This window comes from Strix aluco, chromosome 2, assembly GCF_031877795.1.
Source record: "Strix aluco isolate bStrAlu1 chromosome 2, bStrAlu1.hap1, whole genome shotgun sequence".
NCBI classification, from domain to species: domain Eukaryota; kingdom Metazoa; phylum Chordata; class Aves; order Strigiformes; family Strigidae; genus Strix; species Strix aluco.
This window is the reverse complement of record NC_133932.1, coordinates 48,978,680-49,001,117: the sequence shown is the minus strand read 5'-3', so window position 1 is coordinate 49,001,117 and position 22,438 is coordinate 48,978,680. Positions and strand designations below refer to the sequence as shown.

Genomic DNA, 22,438 nt, shown 5'->3' with positions numbered 1-22,438 from the left:
GTGTGTGTTGCATATGTAACTATATAAACCACTTATGTATCTGATGGAATCTGGGAAACGGAATTTTTTACCCTGAAAATACAGACTAAATAGTCTGAATTGTTCCTAGTGTTTGCTTTTAATTTTCTTGCCCACCTTTCCCATCCTCTGACCTCTCTCATTTGTCTCTATTGATGTCTTCTTGAGTTTTGATAAGTTAATAAGGCCTGAGTTGTGCTAATGCTAATTTAAAAGAAAAAAACCCTTCAAAACACTGTAACATGAGTGAAAGTACTGTCACATGTTATAGAAGTTCCTGGCTTAGAATAGATGTGTCTAGTTTAAGGTAGGTATTTGAGGAGGGAAAGGTTAAATTCATAAAGATCAGAGGTAACTAATCAGAGAAGTCAAGGTAAATTATTCTGATTAAAAATACTGGATGATAAGGGATTGTTGTAGATGTCTTCATTTTGCTGCAGATTACTCTTTCTAAAGATAGTGGTCTTCATTGACTTGTACATCAGCATATATGAATGGTATTGCAGTCTTCCCCTGTAGCACTTTAGCAACTGTATTGGCCTAAGGTGGACTTTGATCTTGTATATTTCTCGTCATGCAAGATGAGAAAAGAAATTCTAGTAAAACCTTCTCCATGTTCCCCTGCTTTACATCTGTAAACAAAATCATGCCAACCAGCCCACAGGGCTTGCTGCTGATAGTACGGGGTGGGATAGGAGAGATAAAAGAGGGGTGATTTGTACTTGGCGTTTTTTTGATTGTTTTGGTTTTGGTTTTTCTCCTCCCCAACCATATCCCCTAATGATATGTGCCTCTGATGGATTGAGTGATGTTTTCTTTTAAGAAATTAACATGTTTCCCAAGAATGTCTTCAGCTGTCATATGGAGTCTTAATGTTTTGTTTTTTCTTTTCCCAGGCCCAAATATCTGAAACTTGTGTACTATTTCATTACGTTAACCAACTTTGTTTCTCTCTTAAGTAGTTCTGCTATCATTGTGTCATTCATTAACTCCTGTTAGTTGCCTTTTGTGACATTAGTAGTTGTAAGTTAGTATCTCAAAAAGGCGGACACCATTCCTAGGACTGGTTACAGTGTTTCTCAGGCAGCATATACTTCTGTCCTGAAGCTGGTCACTGAGCATTCATCAGCACTGAACTTCTACAGTGACAAAAGCCATAATCAACTAATATTCATTGAAATTAATTTTCAAGGGAAAGATTTAATTTCCATTCCTAGGGCTCTCCTGAGAGAGACTTACTATAAGCATCAAACATCAAGTGGCTCTGACTACTTCAGCATGAATTTTAGTCAGTTCTGAAGGCTGTGGAGAACTGGATAAACTTTGGAAATTATATTGGGGGTTTTGCTGATACCAACCTCAACTAACCAGTATGGCCACACATTCATTCATTTTAACATCTAGCTTAGTTTCTATCAGAACAAAAATTCATGGCTTGCATCCTCTCTGCATCTAAAATAATTTCCAAGAAAATTATCATAGAATCATAGAGGGATTTAGGGTGAAAGGAGCCTAGTCCAGTTCTTCACTTCAAGGAGGGCTATCTTTGAAGTTAAATCCAGCTTTAGAGTTGCTCAGGACATTGTCCAGCCATGTTTTTTCTCACATTCTTGGCCTGGCCTTCCTGAAGGTCTTGTAGCTGTCCACCACAGCACTCCATCATGTGCTGCACCACATGCCACACCTCTGCAGTCACCATTCAGTCTTAGGTTTCTAAAACTGTGCACAGACTTCTAATTCCTCCTGCTTGTCCCCTGTGCTGCATGTCTTTATGTGGAGGCATTTGAGAGGGACTCTCGGTTGTGCTGCCCTCAAGGGAAATGTGGGAGCTTCCCCATCATGCTGTACCCTGGGTATTTCCACACTGCTCCTTGTACTGTGACTTCTCTCCAGGCTTTGGTCACCATTGCCAAAAAACCTAGCTTAAAGTGCTCATTGTTAGGTTAGCAAGCCTGATGGAAAAGATGCTGTTCCTCTGCTTTGGCAGATAGATCTTATCGCTTCCCACCTTGTTATTGAGGATACTTACACATGCTGATCAGGTCACCTCTCAGTTATTTTTTTGATGTTAAGAGACTACTCTTCAAGGTCTGTTGCTGTTTGTGTTTTTTCAAGGCCTTGAAACATTGTTTATGGCTCTTCAGTGTACCAGTTATAGGTGTGAACTGCAGTCTCTGTTGCCAGTGTGTCATTTTTGTTTTGCTGTACTAACATGTATTTTGTTTGAATGAGCATGGTTTACCAAACCAATTTCCTCATGCTTATCACTATTTACTGTTCTGCTTTTGTCATCTGTAAATTTTATCTGAATTGATTTCTCTCTTTGACTAATCACTGATGGAAATTTTGAAGAGTGTGAGTGTAACCTTTTCTTTGTGATACATCACCAAAATTCTTTCTATCCCATATTGACAAATGCTTGCTTGACTGTCATCACTTTGTGTCTCATGGACAATTGATTTTTTTGAGATGCTTCAACTTCACACCTCTTAATCCATTTTACATGTGTTTTATTAACACTGTGCAATGCTAATTCTATTGCAGTGTCCTTTGATAGTAAATCAAATACCGTTCAAGAGATTAATTATAGTACATCTGCCTTCTCAACCAAACTTGTAATCTTATGAAAAAATAAACTGTCATGTTTGGTTGAGGCTGTTCTGTATAAAAACATATTGACTGATGTTAATTACATTCCTGTTCTTAAATTCTTGGTCACTTAAAGTCCCTATCAGTATTTCTGTTGTTTTTCCTGAGGTTAATTTGTATACATCAGACTGATACATACAAATAGTTACATGGATCGTTCTGGTTTGCTTGTATAACTATTTCAAGGAAAATTAGCATTTTGGTAGATTCATGGGTCTTAGTCTTTTGAGGTAGCTTCAAGTGGCAGGAAGTCCAGCAAGTAACGGGTCTTCTTAGCTCTTATAGAAGTACTATGTTCAAACATTTGTTATATTAATATGCTGAATTTTGAAGGCCTATTAAGTATTTTATTACTAACAAACCAAAAGGTAGTTCTTCATTTTTATTTGCTACTAGACTGTTCATGTACTTTTCCAAAATACAGGAAAAAGCTACACTTCTGGGTTTTTGTGCTGTGAACTGTTCTGTGGCTTTCATTGAGAAATACTTCCTAATATCCACTCATTTTGTTAATGCTTAAACAAAAGCATCAATTGTTTAAGGTCCATCTGGTTACTTTAGTTGGTGTCTAGCATAGTTTAGGTTGAAGAAACTCCTGGACATCTTCTGGTCCAACCATTTCACTCAAAGCACGTCCAACCTTGATGTTAGGTGAGGTTGTTCAGGGAGGTTCTACAACCTATCTAAGCAAGACTACTGTGGGTGCAGAAAGATCAGTTTTGTGCACCCCTTTTTCCTACTCTTAATGTGACCCTACTCATCCTGAGTAATCATGCAGCCAGTTCCAGATGGTCCTGTCCACCTCTGTGATAAAGGAGTAGTACTGGCTTGCTTCACATCAGTCCATTTGGAAATATTTTTAATAATCTATGTTTTACATAATTTGTTTCTATCCATATGAGTTGATGTAAGTTGTTATATACCAGGGTAGGGACGGGAGGAATTGCCTGTGTATCTGGGACCTTTCAGTATGAAGCTCGGCAAGAACAGCAGCCAACTGATTGCACTGTCTTGGTCCTTATTATTTTCTTTGCTGCTGCTATTACTTCTTAAATAAAAAATTGAAGCAAACAAAGAAAACCCACTTCTATTGTTGTTCTCTCTGAACCCTTGTCCTTCTAATTTTTTTTTTACTAGCCTCAAAGCAGTTTTTAATAAAATTTACCATGTATTACATTGGTGTAAATTTTGAAAACTAGTGTTACAAAGTTTTAAAATAGTGATACGCTTTAGGTGTCTGGCTTGCCATTTTGTGTAGCAAATCTGTCTAAAGCTGAGTTCTAGCTGAAATGGGTTGGCATTTTTTCAAGATTAAGGAAAACATGTTGTTTCTATCTTAAACTAATCCACAGCAGCTCTTATGAGATGCTGTTGTTCCTTTCTGGCTTCACTTGGGTGCTTGATGTTGAGCAGATCAGCCTAGATTTTTGAGTGCTTTCTGTTCTTCATGGCAAGTAGCAGATATGCCCAGTTTATAAGCCCTTCTAAAACTTAACTCTTGATAGAGAAGGCTAAAATCTCTCTCAAAATTCCATCTGCCTCTGACCTCTCTTGTCACGGTATCTGGTCTGCATCAGGACAGTGTTCCATGTATGGAGATTTTCCCTCAAAAGATGTTTGTTATTAACACGGAGGTTGATACGGCATCGGGTACCAGATGTTGCTGAAGAAATCAGTCTCTCCCAAAGAAGTGAAGAACTATGCAGTCTGACTGTAGTGAGAAGGGTAAATTAAGTCAAGGCCAGGGGGGAGGGCATAACAAGACCTCCTTTCAAAAAGGATCAGCAGGTCTAAGGGAAAATTTGAGAGATACCTGAGAGGACTGCAGGAAAGAGTTATGGGCAGGTGTTGAAAGTAGTTACAGAAATAGATGGGCAGCTGAGTGGAGGCTAAGGAGGCAGCCTGACCATCTCAGAACGCTTACCAAAAGGTTTTGTGAGACTTTTGAGTGTCTTGCTTGATTCTCAGTTTAATTAAATAACAATAGCAGGAAGAAAAGGGAGTCATTTAAGGTGGAGTTAAGTATGTTTATTATCTCAGAATAAAGTATACTACAGATATTCTGAATCAAAATGTTGTAAAAGCAGAAGTTGCAGTTGAACTGTACACATCTTGATATATGAACCTGCCTAGTGAGGTCCACCAAGCAACTACATTTATGCACAGTGGTGGTCATCTGAGGAAGAATGAAAGGGAAAGGGAAAAATCTAATATAATGTTAAATCAGTTAAATTGAAGCCCACTAGTGTGAAAGTGCTTGAATTATAATCACTTGCTTATTGCATGATATTGCAGTAAAAGCAGTGTTAAAGTTGTTCAGGTGACCTTGCCATACCTGAAATGCAGGTGCTGTGGCTTTGAAGTCTTTAGCATTTGGCTAGGAGGGAGAGTATGTTTCATCCTTCCTTTCTCCTTTCAATGGGTTGTCTTTTGTCAGCCTATGAAAATCCATCTAGATTTGATAACTTTGCAAACATTTGAGAAAATTTTTTAGTATGGAACAGGAGCTAGGCATGATTTAAAAACAAAACAAGTATGATTGCAAGAATTGAGTATAAGTTAGTAAAGAGACTAGAACTGGCACATGAGACTGGAGATGGACCTGGGTGGGTGTAGAGGAAACTAAAACAAAGAAGGTGGATTGAGTGGAATTGGCTGAATTAGAATATTCAAATGGGGTATCTGCTGGATAAGCACCTGGCTGGGCAGGTAGGCTCAAAATAGCATGAGGAAGGAGGCATGGATGAAGATTGCCTGTGAAAATTTGGACAAGAAAAGCAAGCAATTATATTTGAATGTGATTGGTTTAATAAAAAAAGAAAAGTATGAGAAAATTCCTAAGTCTGCCAGCCTCTGCTATTGACAAATACTGGGCAAAATGTGTAGCTTTCAGAGAAGGTGGAAATTCACTGTTATTATAGGTTACTCTGTTTATTTCAAGCAGCAAAATCTGTGCATTCTTTTAAACCCTATTTTGAAGAAGAATGGGCAGAAAGATGGAATTTAAACTTTTTTTTTTTTTAATTTAACAATAGAAGAGAGATCCTGATACTGCAGAGTTGGACATTTGAAAGATAAAAAAATCGTAGAATGAATACTGCTTACTTAGTTTTAATCCAGGTCAATTATGTATGATGTTACCCTGTTATGTCTTTTTTTCAGTATATTGCGGCCTGTGGGTTGGACAGCACTCATTAGATGAGCAGCTAGTCTGTATTTGTTTCTCTCCATCGCTTAGTGGGTGCCCTTTACCTTACTGGGTGCACTATCTGAAACTTTGCCTAGAATTATTTATTTTTCTCAGGGAGTTTTCTGTGACATGCTTCACTGTAGGATCCAGTGGCTCTTAAAGAACATCTTTACAAGAGCCATGTAAAGCGAGGGGGCAAATCATCATTTTTATTTCTCAGAGAAATGAGGCATAGGGGAATGAACATCAAACATGTCCATAAGTTTGGGTGCCCAATTTTTGAGGCAAAGGACCTGATTTTTCAGAGTGTGTAGTATTGTGTAACTCCCCAAAGCACAGCTTCCAGGTTACAGTTGGGTCTACTCAAACTTCAGAAGTGTAGACCTTCCAATTTCAATGAAAACAGACTGATTCCTCAGGTGATTGTTACTTGTGAGTCCTTTCAGTAAACTAGAAGTGACTTGTCCAGCAGCATGGAGAATCTGTGTGGCAGAAGCAGTAGTGTGTTTCATCTGCCTGGGGCCAGATTCAGTTGCCTTTTAGCGCTTTGTTTTCATTTCTTTCATTTTACTACATACTGTCCAGTGTTTAACAGTGTGTAGGGGTGCAGCAGTAGTATTGTTCACTTTGCAAGCCTGTTTTATCCTAATGGCAATCCAGTCCTTTAATGAGAATTCAGGTATAGATGTGGTCCTTTAACTGTAAATTGTCACAATTTGTATATACAGGGAACTGAAATGAGGATTACACTGGCTTCTGATTGCATACTTCTTGCAGCTTAATGTATTTTTCATATACTCTGTATGTGAACATCCATTGCTAAAGGGTGCCATTGCATTTTGTAGGAACCATATGCATACATCTGATGACAGAACTTGGCCTGTATAGAGACGTAACTTGTTTTTATTAATAGTATCATGAAAATCAAGCTCTCAACCATTCAGTTCACTGTGGCATAATAAATGTTTAAGCACAGAAATCATGCTCCAGTAATATATACCAAATTTATTGTGAAGTCAATTAGTAACATGTATTAGACTGTTTTCAGCAGTTTTTTTCGTAAGCAAAATTTTCTCTATATTTGTAGCATATTTCTGAAATAATTGGTTTTAATGTGTTTTCTTGAAGTCTTAATAAAAGCCTACACTGTAACAATAAGGTCCTTACAATTATTAAGAAAATAAGTTAAAAATTATTAGTTTATTAAGTATATAATAGTATTCATAGGCAAATGTTTTAATACAGTAGGTATTTTGTTAGAAAACACCTGATCTGGTAATTTTAAGAGAATTCTTTTTAAGCAGTTGCTTCCTCTCTGATTTTGGATTTTAATCATGACTTGACTTAAGCTTTTATGTCTTACTAATGCTGCCAGTGAGCGAACTTGAGCACTAAATAGTTTACTCAATTATCTGCTATACAACAGCTGCCAATATTTAAAAAAAAAAAAAAAATTACAAAAAATGCCATCTCATCTTCAGGTCCGCTACGGACAAAAAAAGCAAAGGCAGATAAGATGACTGTAGCTACCCTGTCTGCTTGGCACTGTCTTCCTCCTCCTCTCTCTCTCACTTTCAGTTTTCAGTGTAATGAAGAGCAGGAGAACAATATTCTGTAATTAAGGATTCCATTAAGTTGAAGAAAAGAGCAAATGGAGTTGTTTGTTCTCCAAGCTGAAAAAATTTGTCTGGGGTGGGGGTTAGTGGTAGTAGTGTAGAAAGAGAGAGAGGTGGGTGGAGAGACTAAGTCAGGGCTGTTTGTTGAATATACTGTTAAGGACTGTTACCATCCTAATTAATCAAGTTAGAAATTACAGCTGTAGTCGGTTTCCCCCCAATTCTTGTTATCAATTTTCTTCTCTTTTGAGACAAAGCAAATATAAATTTTGTGTTCATTTGTCATTCGTTCTTTGACTTCAGCATCTCTGAAAATAACAATGTAGCACAAAAGACCAGTATTTACCTAGTTGTAATGTGGGTTGCCATGGTGTTTTGCAAATTATTGCAATTATGTTCACCATGCGAGTCGCCCTTGGTAACTGGCGAAAAAACTGATAATCCTGTTTTGAACAAAAGGTCAAATTGCTGAATAGAAAGTCTTGATTAACTAAAAGATGTACAAAGTGGAATTATTTCCTACCATTCAGAAATAGTTCTTGATCGGGTTTGGGGGAGGGGGTGAGTAAGTACATCTGATTACTGAAGTACAAAGCATTGAAAGGATGTTGTCTTGAGCCTTTCATGTAGTCTTAATGGTGGCTTTTTTGTCAAATTTACCCATTTGCGGCATTGAAAGAGGCAGCTGCATTTAAGCTTGAGAGATGGTGCTTTTTCAAGAGTTCAGTGCATGGAAAGTTCTCAGCAGTATCTGCAGTTTACTATTAGACCTTCGGCTATTAAAACTGATGTGCTGCATTTGAGCCCATAGCTCTTGGTGCTTGTAAAACCCTCTGACTGATGATCTAATAAAGTGCTCTTACCGGACAATCTCTGATCAGATACTTTAGAAAAAAATAAAAAAAAAAAAAACTACAGCTCTGAAAAGAATGGGGGTAGAAACACACGGCTATACTGAGAAGTTTGCTTTTGTAATCTGCAGTGGAAATATTAGTAAATATGACTTTATTTTCAGTTTAAGTACTTCAAAGGGCCAGTGTATTGCTCCAGAAATCATTTTTATTTACATTTACAAAAGTAAAAGTTAATCTGAAAAGATTAAAAGTTCTTCATAATTTCTAGTCCTCAACAATTACATACAAATATATAGAGGGAATGGTCCTCTTTCTGTCCTTGTATACAAAACACTGTGATGGATTTCCTGCACTTTAATGCTGTGAATTTGCTCTCCTCTTTTCTATTTTTTCCTATTGGGGTGGGGTGAGGGGAAAGAGGTGAAGAGGATTAAGGGGCGTTTTTTTTAATTATTCTACTTTTTGTTTTTAAATAGCTACCTGGAAATTAATTCTTAAAACTTTGGAGAGCCTGTGTGAGAGCAGCATGAAAGCAAAGTAAACCTGAACAAGTTTGTGGGTTTACATTCTGCATCACCTAGCAACCCCCTGGCTCAGCCAGTTCTCTTGTCTGTCCCCAGTCCTGTTTACAGACCATTCAGACTGCTCTTCGAAACCATGGAAGATATTCAGTTTCATTAGTGCCATTCTCAAGGAGAAAATAATTAAACTTAAATGAACAAACACTGCTTAGTGATGCTTTAAACTTTTCTAGTTTAAGGTGACCAGACCGTTGAGACAGCTTTCTGTCGTTACCTTTCACTCTGTTGAACTCCTCTAAACTTAACATATCTACGTATGTATGTGCATTATCATTTGTAAAGTTTTCGGAACTGTATTAGCTCCTTCAGTATTAAGAGATGCTCATAACCATATTGCAAGGATAAATGTTTCACATAAACAATCTTTTTGTCTCTTTACCAACTTGAAATGTATACTTGGCAAACCTTACTGTTACTGCCACGTACGTGAGTAAAATCTCAGTGTGTTCTGTATGAGATCTAATGTCATATTCAACTTCCTGCAAGACAAGTCTGTGACAGAGGAAAAAATTCAAGGACTGTACAAATGTTTGAGGGGAGAGGGAACAGGACAGAACTGTGGAAGAAGGGCAGGAGGGCAGTAGAGTATTTTTAGTTTTCTAACTGAGGTAGAGGCACAGATTTTAAGAAATCTTAAGTTCTTACTGTTTGTATGTTCTAGATTCTTTAGCAAGCAATACATGGATGAGCTGTATGAGCTCTTTGTGCTTTGTTGACAGTTGACAGACAAAGCAAAATTTTTTTCTGAAGCAAGGTACTGTACTTAGTTGTGACCTATTATAGCCTAAGAATGTGACTTGCTTTGAGTTGTATGAATAGGGAGAATATTTTGCAGAATGGACTTAAATATCCTCCTAGAGGTTTTAGCTCTTCATACAGAATTAACCAATACATCTTTCACTGATCCTTTTCTCAGTGTAGTTTTCCATATGTAGTCCTTTTAAGTATGCCTTCTCCCAGTTGCTTTCTCGAAGTCCAGTTTAGCTGTTTTCAGATTGTCTTAAATAAAATAAAGTTGTTGGTAATTGCTGGTTCTCTTTGTGAATGGTATGTTAGCCTAAGAAAACTTGTGCTCTACTTTTTAATGTTTTGGGGCACGTATTTTATTGCCTAGAACTTTATTTTACTGAAGATAAGACAATCAAGGTATTGGCTTTGATGTGAAGCAAAGCAAAACATACTTGCTAATTTAGTTTATAATGTACAACTGTTAGAGTTGGAATTTGTCCACTTATGGTGCTATTACATGTGTTTAAATGAGGGCCACTGTTTGCATCAAACCTATCATAACAGTTTGGAGTGCTCTATTATCCTTCCAGCAGGCTGATGACAGAGCCTGGTCTTTGCACAAATGAGATCAATAAGTTTCAAATAACTTGTATGAAATGACATGTGACTGTACATTTAAAGATGTCTTACTTTTTTAAAAAAAATCAATTTTTAATAACATGTAAAACTCTTACATTGACCTACAAGGTATTTTTCACTTCTGCCTGTTTGATAATTTTGTTTAAAGCATTTTTTATGTTAGCTTGAGCATTTGAGTTCTTTTTTGGGGGGTAGGGTGCATTTCTTTCTTCTTCCGTTATCTCCTGCTCTGATTCCCCCTCACCCCCCACCCCGAGACTTTCAACAGTCAAACTGATATGACAGATACTGCTGAGAGTGATATTTTCTAGACGTGAATGACGTTTTCTTTCAGTCTTGAGTGGTTTCTTTCAAATTTTTTTTTCAGTTCTGGATTGGGAAGCAATTCAAGTTTTATTATTTTGGAGTATCCAAATCACAAAATACCATTCTTGAAAATCTACAAACTTCCATTTTCAGTAGGTTAGATATAGGCATATGATATTTTATGGCTGACTTTGCATCACAAGAGTAATGCATTACCGATAGGACATTGAAGTATGCGAGTACTGAAAGAACTCCTAGAAAGTATGCTTATGGGACAGAATTTTGTTGTGGGCTAAATCCTCTCAAGTTTATGTCCGTTTTCTATAATATCCAAAGGAAACTAAGTTTGGGTCTTTTCTTTGGGTGTTTCAGATCACAGCAGTTGGGTGTAAAAGGTGAGCGTCACTTCTTGTAATGACTGCCTGGAACCCACATCAGTGCTTCTGTCATTCTAGTATCAGCTTTTTCAAGATAGAAGGACATTTTGTGTTCTTCTGAGAAACTTGGATAGTATTTCTTTCCTCTCTCATGCTTTCTTTAAGGTAGCAAGTTAGTGAAGCAACATTGCCCTCAGTTACAATTTGTCTAGTTGCTTTGGTCCATCACAGTCTGGTCCTTCGAAGGTGCAGTTCCCATTGAAACCAGTTGCCTTTGAGTCAGTTTGGGCTGGCAGCTTTCCAATGGGGAACTGAGACAACAGATACGAGTGTCTCTGAGAACAGGAGGTTTCAGTAGACATGATTTTGGAGAGGGTATCCTTCTCTTTTACCAGCAGTACTGTCTCATTGAGTGGTAAAGTGATCATTTGCCTTCCACTAGGAGGAAGTCATTGGCTAAGATGCTTCAATTTGGTAACATCCTTTAATGGGGTTCCTATGATAATAATACTGGATAGCTAACAAAGCATATCCAAGATCTGTACTGCTTTCAAGAAGTACACTTTCAAAAGCAATTCATATCTCCTTGTTCGTATTCTTTCATTTAAGAGACAGTTTTATATTTTTCCTGAAGGATCACGTCTATCCATTAATCAGCCTGGATAATGGTGAATTCAAGAACAGCAGAATGAACCATCCAGGAAAGGAATTTACTTCCTTTATAAGAGTTTTTTATTCACTCCATCCCACAGCTGAATTCAGGTTGGTTATATAGGCCAGAATTCATGAAACTCTGAAAATGAGGAAGTGCTTTAAAAGAAACTGAAATTGTATATTCAGCTTCCATTGAAGTGAGGCAGAATGAAATGGGAGTGTGCAATGCCATGGTTCCTGTTTACTTTTTTCCTAAATTGGATTATCAGGAAGCATCGGACTCAAAAAATACTCATATTGGGAAATGTAACCTATTTTTTCTGGATGAGGAACTAGCTAAAGTATTTCTTCTATAGAAAAAGAAAAATTAACATGAAGTAATAGCCAAGGGTTGATAAATGGTTCCTTATCTTTACTTGTGATCCGAATAGTCATATACCACACTGGATCTATGATCAGGTCTCTTAATGCACTGTAGTTAGCTTTATGTATAAATTTAAGGAACAAATTTCAGTTGTCATTACTATAATAGTTACTAAAACTATTTGCATTGCTTCTTGGAATTTAAAGGCAAATGTACACAACACCTGACAAAATACCAGAGAACATGGATGTTGTATTGTAAGTATTCCCTGAGTAAGGGATTTAAGCTGTAGCATAAATTTAGAAAGGAGTTTATGCAAACCTAAGGTGCTTCACCATTCTAAGCTTATGCTGCAATATCTTTCCTTTCAGCTTAGAACAAGCTTGGCAGCATGTTTAACATGGTACCTATCCCACTTGAAATAAAAAGACAAAAGCTCTAGTTAGCCAGCATCAATAATAGACCCTTGACCCAGCTCTTTTTATAAAAGAATTTATTTGAAGAGTCTGTAAAAATATCAAAGGAATTTATTACTGGGAGATGATTAAATGTTGCAGTTAGGACAGCAGTATAAAGCCTTAAAACATAATATCCTCAAAGGTCGTCTTTGTTTTATATACTCAAATTTGAGTATAAATATGTTAGATAACTTAGTTTTAAGATATTTTTGGCTTAGAAGTTTGTTATGCCTGGCAGTTCAAGTGAACTTGCACAATCTTCATTTTGAAATTCTTTTACATTTTGAAATTCTAGGATGAAATTTGGACATATCTTTTCTCTAGTAAGGGATCTCTTGAACCTAACGTTAGGGCTTCTGACTTAGTACAGTTTGATCTCTTCATAGTAGCTGTATTAAAGTGAAGAGAGTTTTTCCAGTGATTTCTTGTTAAAATTTTGACAAAGTGGAAAAGAAGGTTGGAATGACTAATATATTTAATAACAATGTCTATCCATATACTACTTTGACATCTAAATATGTCTGAACCTACTTACTGAAGAGGCTTTGCAGGTCCCCTAGATTTCCTTCAAAGATAAAATTAGATACTTCTTATGGTCTCACAAATATATTTTTTTATTAGTGCTTGGTATCTGGTTTGCTTGTGGAATATCAAGCCTTGAAGGATTCTGAAAAAGTTGCTAGTGCAGAACTCTGCATCACTGATCTCTTCTAACTCCATTACTCTGGGTTATCTCCAAATTTCACCTTGAAGAATTGACTTGTCTTTTCTTTCCCCTGCCCAAACAGGGTGGGTGAGCAAGAGGTAGGTTTTTAGACATCATGAGGTGTTCCTTTCATAAGTTGATCCAGTCTTTTATAAGTTCAGATAATTCAGTCTCCACGTTGTTTGTATTAGGAGCTACAAGTCCCAAAGGAATGGCCATCTCTGCTCAGACTATATAGGAGATGCATAGACTTGACAAAGTCAGATGTCTTAAGATATCACCTGTGTGGAGCTCTCCTGATCAAAGTGTTCTTCTCTGACTCCACTTTGCTAGTCTCATGGATAAAGTACTCCAGCCATAAGATTGATAAAGCAACTATCTGATGTATCTTTGTACTGGCTCTGGAAAGACAATCGGGATGAAGCAGCTAGATGTGAAGCAGGCAGGCACCAGGATACCGCAAAGAGTTACTTCTCCTGCAGATGAGAATAGTGTGTGTCTGATTATGCCAGTCCTAGACTCATCAAGTCCTCCATCTTCAGAAACCCTTTCAAAAATTGAATGAGTCTATGCCTTTCTTGTGTCTAACAGCAGTAGAATTGGTTTCTTTATACGAGAGGTCTTCTGAGGTTTTTACCAGGTACATTTCCCCATGGAAAAACTGGGATGTTGCCTGAGGAGCCAGAGTTATGCTGGACTTCATATCGCTAAGTGGGTAAAGTTTCCCATGTGAAATCTTATTTCACTGTTTATGACAGAATCCCTGACCTGAGGGGATTTTTTTCTTGGGACTGTTGCAGTGGCAAATAAGCGTCACTCAAGTCTGTATTGTCTACTGAAATTCCAGTGCATGACACTAGTTCTCAAACTGTCATTCAGATTTTCATTGCTGCAGAGATCTCACCAAGATGGTGTAAGTGCATTGGACCAAGTCAGTGTTATTACTAGAGTATTTCTTTGTTCTGAACAGGTGAAAAGCAGATCAGGAGTTGAAATTACTTCAGAGTAATTGGTTTTCTGGTACACAGCAGAAAAACTTTCCTGACTTTACAGCAAAAGCTTATCTTTAAATTGATATTGATACCACCCTTGGTGTTTCAAGTGTAAAATTGTGATGTAACTCTGAAAAGATGTAGCTACTACTAATAGTCAAAAACTCTTGCCAAAGAATATGCTAACAGAAGTTTTGGCTCAAGTTCTAATTCCTGAGATGCTGTATACTACTAAGGAACGCTTGTCTATCTGCTCCCCCAAACATTCACGTATTTACAGAAGACACAGACAGGTGGAACAGGGAGAACACACCTGCGATGTAGAACAAGTTATTGCAAGTGGGACTGATAACTTCAGGTCACTGAGTCAAGTCCACTGTTGCCACAAGAAACTTCATATAAAATATTTCATAAAATCATCTGTCTTTTAACATTTCATGGGGGCATCAGTAGATTGTTAGTTTACCCAGTAATGCAATATTGGTGGAACCTCATCATTTCAGGTGATTTAAAGTCACTTCGACCAAATTTGCCCTGTTAGGCAATGCTATTCATAATAATGGAAGTTGGCAGGAAAATGGGGTTTGAAGCTTCTGGCCTGAAAGGAGAGATCAATTTGAAATTAGAGTGCCTTGATTAGTAACTCACAATGATGTCTGAATCAGAAAATTTTTGTTGTGTTGTCCAAGTTGTGTTCCTAGACTTCCTTTCTGGCAGGTTTGATGATTTAAGGTGATAGTTTCAGCTCTGCAGTGAGGAAGACATGAATTTTGGATCCAATGTGCTTGAGGTTAGGTATCCCAGCCATCTGGAGATCGGACATTATCCACCAAGATCCCATTTTCCAAAATCCACATTAAGGTTGTCTTCCATGGAGAGTAAGATTGTAGAGAAGCACTAATAACATTTTAAATTCAACTTCATAGTGACTGATAGTGACCTCTGAATAATTTTGAGTGCTTGCAGCTTTCCTCTTTTTACTACTGCATTTTGTCATTCCATGTGAACTCTTAAAGCATTGTAGTCCCTCGGCATCCAGACTGTCTGAAGGCGGGAATAGATACAGAACTGAAGTGTCGTAGAGAAGCACATCCAGTCCTCTACTGTAGCAGGCAACCGAGCTACACTGTGAAATGTAATTTGTAAAAACTATTAAGATAAAGCTCAATAAATGTATGTTGTTGACTCCTGCAACTTCTATTTGAAAGGCTGTTCCAAAATCACTTGCCTCTGTATTTTGGGGTAATATTTATAATGCTTGTTGATCACTAGAATGTGAGAGGCTAATTCTCAAGAACAGACTTAAAAGAAAGAAAATTACTTTTGACTTGCAAATTTCTCCCCATTAGCTACAGTTTGTGGACATAGTACTCTTCAGGGATTTTCTTTTATATTGTGCATTTACTTCAGGGGTTTTTTTTGCATACATTTTTTATATTTTAAAATGAACTAAGCATTTGTAGACAGAATGTTTGGAAATGCTAGTTGCTTTTTTTATTCGTATCAACTTGTATTTCATTTCCTACAGTGTTGCAGATACCAAGTAGAACAAAAATGAAGGTTTCCTATTATGATTTTGTTTGATCTATTGCAAATTAATTTACAGGCTCAGTGATAGCTGCTGGGAAATGAAGGATTGGTTTTGTTTGGTCAGTGAAGACGACAGGCATGGGTCAAATAAGGGTTAACAATAATGTACTTGAACAAATTGAATCAGAACATAATGCATGTATTGAATTTGATTGCAACATGCATGTCCATGGAAAAGTTTTTTGTTTAAAACAAATCAAGGCTATGGCTTAATTATCAAAGCAAAACAAGAGACAAAGAGCTACATGTTTCTGATACTGCTTTTTTCAAAAATAGCTCCCTTCACACACAGTTATCTACATGTTTAATTTCCATGCATAATAGCAACAGTTATTGTTGTCATTTGTTAAGAGAGATTAACAGATATTAAGTACAAACGCAAATAAGGCCTGAATAGAGAGGTGACAAAGAAGAAAAGACCTCTTTAATGTTAATTATAACTGGTAGGAAGTCTGTACAAATGACATTAACTGTTCTCTATATGAATTGACGGGACATTTAGTTAGTATTTACATAACACATCTGGAGTTTTTTACTGTAGGCAACAACTTAGATCTCCATTTTTAAAATATAGTTTATTGAGAAATGTACTGTTCAGTGAAAGTTGTATGTTTTGATCATTATTTCTTAGTAGTTGAAAACAAGTATAATAGTAAGCTGTTGAATTTGAATGCTTATTTTTATCCTAAACTATTGTTTTTAGTTTAAGCAGGGCTTTTCAGTCTTTTTTCACCTGTATTTTGTGACTAGCAAAGTTCCCAGCACTTTGTTCAACAGTGACTGCGTTAGACCAAAACAATTGCATAAAGAAACTTTCTTCAAATGTCCTTATTCAATGGTAGTTTGGGTGAAGCATCTATGCATTCCCTGTAAGACAGTAGAAGCAGTACCTTGCAAGTGGTGTAGTCCTTTGTTTCTTAATTGTTAGCTAAAAATGCCAATAGGTGGCAGAAAACACGCTGTTACTTTTATCATGCATTATTTTCATGGTTGTCTATGCTGCTCAGCTGAAGTTGGGGTGCTGCTCCCATTTCAGGCTTTGTTTTTTCAGTTGCACTTGCATTCCCTAACTAAATACCTTACTATCTGTCAGTTTCCATGGTTTGTTTTTCTAGTATAATAAATTGTTTTAAAGTTCAAATGTAGTCATTTATATGTTTTGAGTCATGAGTGTTCTCTTTGTGCACACAGAATCTTGTCATAGTTACAGCTGAAATCATTACGCTCTTAAACAGGACGGTTTTGGAATGGGTGAGGACACCCTCCATGCTTCCCCCTGCCTGGCTGTGTGTTTTAAGGTCCTGTTTGTGTCAGACTGCTACCAAGATGTTTCATAGGAAGGTAGAGATGCCATATAATAAGCAAATATGGCATAAACAGCTTTCCACACAGAGCATAGCTTTGTCTCTGAGAAATAACTTAATGGAAGATCTGTGACAATTCATTATTCTTTCCAGAAGTGTTTTTGTGTTTTCCCTCACAGTGGCTGTAATGATATTCTCAGTACTCACATAAGTGAATGCCTGAAGATCTCAGTGCTATCGTCAAGTAGCTTTTTTTCATTAGAAAGCTATTCCATGTCTATTAAAATTGAGTTATTTAAAAATGTAAGGCAACACATTAACACCTTCCTCTTTTAGAAATAAATCTTGGGCTCATTTGCAAAACCAAAGCTAAGGACTAGCGTTTTCACTTGAGGTTCATTTGTGTCTGCTGATTCCAGAAGACACAGGTCAGGTGTCTATGTTAGGTCAGGTGCTAAATTAGGACTTTTCATGGTGAGGCATCTGCTGATGAACTAGCTCAGTCTTGCTGAGCGGCATCTGTCTTTCTAATGTCACTTGTGAAATATTTGTCATAAATAATTTGTATGTGACAAGGAGAGTGGTACTAGGACTGCTAGGGCAACAGTTGTGCAGGAGACCAAAATTAATTTTACAGATTTCTGAACTCATGGAATTTTCACAGCGTGCACTATTAAATATGTAATTATTTACATTGTTAATCTACATAACAATAAAACTCAGACATAGTGATCAGATACACTGATCATACTGTTCCCAAAAAGCTTGCTCTGGCATTAGGTGTGTACCCTTATTTTACTAAAAGAGTCTAGAGCAGGGTTTGCCTCATCACGAAATCTGTTAGGTGAATTGCTTTTTGGAGATGCTTTTTTCTTTCTCCACTTACTGTAAGTGGATCATAGGGTGACTAGCTTAGATTGGGTATCAGGCCTTTAGATATCCAAAGTTGGGTGAAATGAACCCTAACTGTATACCTTAATGGACTCTTTCCATTTCTGTGTTAGGGACTGTGAGCACAGATATACCACAGTTTTTCTGATCTGCCCACATGGGCATAAAAGCTCTTCTCTGCAAGAGCAACAGGAAGTGTTTTGATGGGATTGACACCAAGTGGGGTAATATTGAGGCTATGACATGGCTGGAGAAATGGTAAAGGAAGAGAGGTCTCGGGAATAAATGTAGTTATTTGGAAAGGGTTTGAGGCTTGATCTTAAAAAAACAACGAAAGAAAAACTGAATCAGACTTCTACCACTTTTGAAAAGATTACAGAAGAATGTATTTTTAAGTTGAAGAAGGGGATAAAGCTGACAAACATGAAATTAACACAGTGTTCAGGTTATCTGATCCTTTAGACAACAAGCTGCAAAACCAAAAAAAATCTCTGCATACTCCATTGAACGATAGGAAGGACATTGACAAAGATTTTTTTAAAAAAACCCAAAACAACAGCAACACACCCCACCCCCCAAAAAAACCCAAGCACTCAAAACTTTAAGAACAGACATAGTAAAATCCATTTTAACAAGGTTTTGGAAAATAGAAAACTAAAGTTTATGTACTCCTTCACACAAGTTTCAAAGCATTTGAAATAAAGTAACTCAAATATCTAACTTTAAACTAAGTTACTGACATAGTCATACTGGATCAGGGTGCTGGATTACTGAGGTACAAAATACAGATTCAGTTTTGGCCATGCCAGTGAGGAAATACAACATCAGTCATGTCTTATTAACAAATTTGCTTTGCCAGCAAACCAGAATCTCCAGGAAATTAAAGCTGCAAAAGGTATCTAGTTGTAGGCTTTCATTATTGTCTTGGAACCAAGATGGTGATAGTGACAGTAGTGCTCTGAGTGGAACTGTGGAAATGGAAAGGTAGGAAACATAATAATAATTGGAAACCTGAGTTGTCACTGGAAATTAGGTAGAAGTCATTGCCAGAGCATAATCTTGGGACAGGTTGTTAAAGAGACAGTGAGAAGGGAAGCAAGCAACTTTTTGAGTTGTCCTCTGATTTGTAAGATTTCTGTCAAAGTACCAGGAATCCTGGTATGGTTAGATTAAACTTCTTTGCAGGAGCAACAAAAACAAATTTTAGAAACAGAGACAAAAATAAACAGTCACTATTCTCAGCAGAAACATCAACAGCTGATAATCTGAAATGCAGAATTTGACAGTGCTGAGCTGCTTATGGGTTGTAAAAGCAGGAACTGAGAAGAGTTGCAGAAAGACCTTGTGATACCAAGTTGACTTGTCAGTTAACAACGGAAGATTAAATCCTCTGCCAAGTAATGTTAAGTGATGCAGATGCTAAAAACCCAATCTTAATTTTGCATACAATGTGTGTATTGACTTAGTGAAGAATTAAACTATATTTCTTGAATAATAATAAATAACTTTCTGGAAATTACTGCTCTTGGCTCAGTAGTGGTCCAGGCAAACAGAACTTAAGGAAAGAAAGGAGCAGAGAACAAGATGGTAAATACCATCTTGTTTCTGTATAAATTCATGTTTGTCTAGCATCCTGGATACAGCGTGCAATACTGGTTTCATCTCCTCCCCATTTGTCCCATTTTCCCACACCACCCCATTTCAAAAAGGACCTGGAGGAGATTCAGAGAAGGGCAATAAAGATGTGATTTCCATGCAAGGAACAACTAAATAAATTAGGACTGTGGTTTGGAAAAGAGTTTGATTGCAGATGATGCAATGGAGGTCTATAAAATCATGAGTGGCATGGAAAAGGTGAATGCAGAATGATTATTCCTAGTCTCTCCTGATACAAGAACTAGAAGGCACTGAAAAAGAAAATATTTTTTTTGTGCATTCAAGAAAAATAAGATGCTTTTTCATATAGTATGTAGTCGTTCTGCAGAATGTTGTAGATGCTAAAAATTTACATAGGTTTGAAAAACACTTGAAGTTCCTTGGGATGGGGGTAGTTATTCATCCATTACCACTGAATATACAGGCAGTGATTCAGGAGGTTCTGCAGCTGTTTCCAAAATCTGGAAAAATGTGGAAAACTTTTACTGTGTGCTTTCTCTTACATTCTTCTTTAGGTATCTGCTGTTGGTGGTTTTTAGAGATGAGGTGTGGCATTGGTTTAACCTATGGTTGGACCTGGTAGAAAAGGTACCTCCTTACCAATCCCAGAAGCACTCTTTCTTTTGTACTGTTAAGAGAAGCCTTTTGCCTTTTGTCCCTGAGCTGACATAGAGCAAGCTGGCTCAGATTTTATTTCATTTTAACTCAGTAAAATGTTGTTTTTTCCCAAATGAGTTGGTTTACACTGAAGTCTCTAGCTTTCTATTAAAGAATTATTTTTTTTAAAGAAAAGAGAAAAGAAAGCTTCTGACTGTCATCAGAAAATCTAGAAGTTAAAACTGTTTTTCACCTCTAAATCGCAAGTAAGGAAATGGCACTTTAAAATTTAATTCGTTACAGGTCTCTGGGGTGTCTTGCTGTCTGGTCTACATAGTTGTATAAAATAATTCTGTTACATGTTAACATTGTCTGAACTGGATAAGAGCAGAAGTTTCAGTATATTTCAAGGGAGGGATGACTGCAGTGTGCAGAATATGGTATTTTGAAGCAAGAAGACTTCAGCTTTGTTCCCCACTGCTGATGGTGTTACCTTAAATAAGGGCCTTCACCTCTTCATACATATTACAGTATCACCTTCACAAAGGACGTTAAAATTGGGATTTTTTTCTTCCTTGAGCACAATTCATTGTTTAGTGGGGTAAAAAAACGATAACTTGAATTTATTGTAAAAATGTGTTTTCTTCTACATTCTCCCTTTCTGCAGGGTTGGTTAATATGTGAGGAGCCAACTTGCCGGAATCGAACCCGTCGACTTCCCCTGAGTTTTTCCAGGAGTGGCCCTGTGTGCCAGGCCTGCAGGAAGGCTGTTCTGAGACCAGAGGTGAGTGTTTTAGGACAAAGCTTTGACAGCAGTGAAGCAGGATTCTCATGAAGCTTGCTTCTCTCTCAGTTCTGCCTTTCAAACGTAGCAGGATTAGACAGGAATTTTTAATTAGTTTATTAGTTTAAAGGGGACTGTTTATGCTTTTCCTACTCCACATTTAAGATGCGTCCTTATTGCTGTGAAGAGAACATGCCATGCAGCTGCTGTGTTTGGATATTTTCCAGCTGACAAGCATTTGGTCAGCAAACTAGAATTTGCTGGAATGTTTCTGCCACAATTCAGGTAAATTAAAACAGACAAAACTAACCTTCTGAAACAAAAACAACTGCCTGCATTTCTGTTGACTGGTTCTCACCTGACTGAATTTGGTGCTAAGGAGCTGGAGGTGGGCTTTCATGCCATCTTCTGAGGGTACTCTAAGGCGATAAGTATTTTCAGATGAGAAGTTCTGGGTTCTGCACATTTGGATTTGGCTGCGTACCTGAAAAATGTAGAACCTTTTAAACCTCACATTGAGCTGGTCTGGTCTTCCAGAGCTCAGGACTGCCTGTTCCACCCGAGCTGGTTCTCTTGATTCTGAGATTAAAGGAAGCTGGTTCTGTTTCATGTTGTAAAATTCTGGCAAAGGACTTCAATTCCCTTGTTAGGAAAAAGAGGGGGGGAAAAAAGAGTTTAACATTTAGAAGTCTTAGCATTTTCCAGAATTTGCATAAAACAACCAAAGAGAGAGAAAGATTCCATGAAGAAAATAGGGAGTCTTTGACTGGGGTTCATTTCAGGTTGTAATAAGTCTTTAAATTATCCTTACTTACATAAAACTTAGAAAAATCGAGGGTTTGAGGTGGGGCTGTGAAGTGGATGCTCTGAACAATGTTGTTTTATTTACCACATGAGATTTTTTGGTCCTTCGTATTCACTACTGCAGATGTAAAAAGTCACAAAGGATAAATGTCAGTAAAAATCGAAGGACTGAAACAGCATTGTCAGAGAAAGACTGATAAAAAGATAGCTATTTTTTGCATTAGTGGTAGGTTAATGTTGAAGAATATAAGCAGATCAGATAATGAACAGCATTAAAAAGTGGGTAAAAATTAGTGGAAGTTCCCAGTCTCTTAGCACAGGAACCAAGTGATCTCATATAAAACTAGAAAGGAAGAAAAGCAAATCCATCAGAGAACAAACTTTTCCCCTGTGCTGTTAACCTGGAGTATATTGCTGTAAGAAATTTAAAGCCAGTACTAGGGAAAAAAGAGACCGAGGCTTACATGGGTGTTACAAGTGTCCAGACATGTTAGTTATTATTTGTAATTTATAAAGAAATTCAGGTTTTGATGCAATTTCTAGCTATTAGAGGAGTGGATGAGATCTGGTAAGGAGATTATTCTGCCTTCTGCTATCTCTGCATTCTATCACATTCTTCCAAAATACAGATGCATTAGCCAGCGTAAGGATAAGATGCTGCACTGAGTAGTAGGATCTT

General features: G+C 37.2%; 1 protein-coding gene across 1 annotated transcript in view; it reads left to right on the top strand.

Moving 5' to 3' along the window:
• The window catches only part of POLA1 (DNA polymerase alpha 1, catalytic subunit), a 205,950-nt gene that overhangs the window by 115,875 nt on the left and 67,637 nt on the right, over positions 1 to 22,438 (top strand). Inside the window, exon 35 of the mRNA XM_074814612.1 lies at positions 20,839 to 20,955. Coding sequence (XP_074670713.1) covers positions 20,839 to 20,955 — 117 coding nt within the window. The remainder of the gene's footprint in view (positions 1 to 20,838; positions 20,956 to 22,438) is intronic.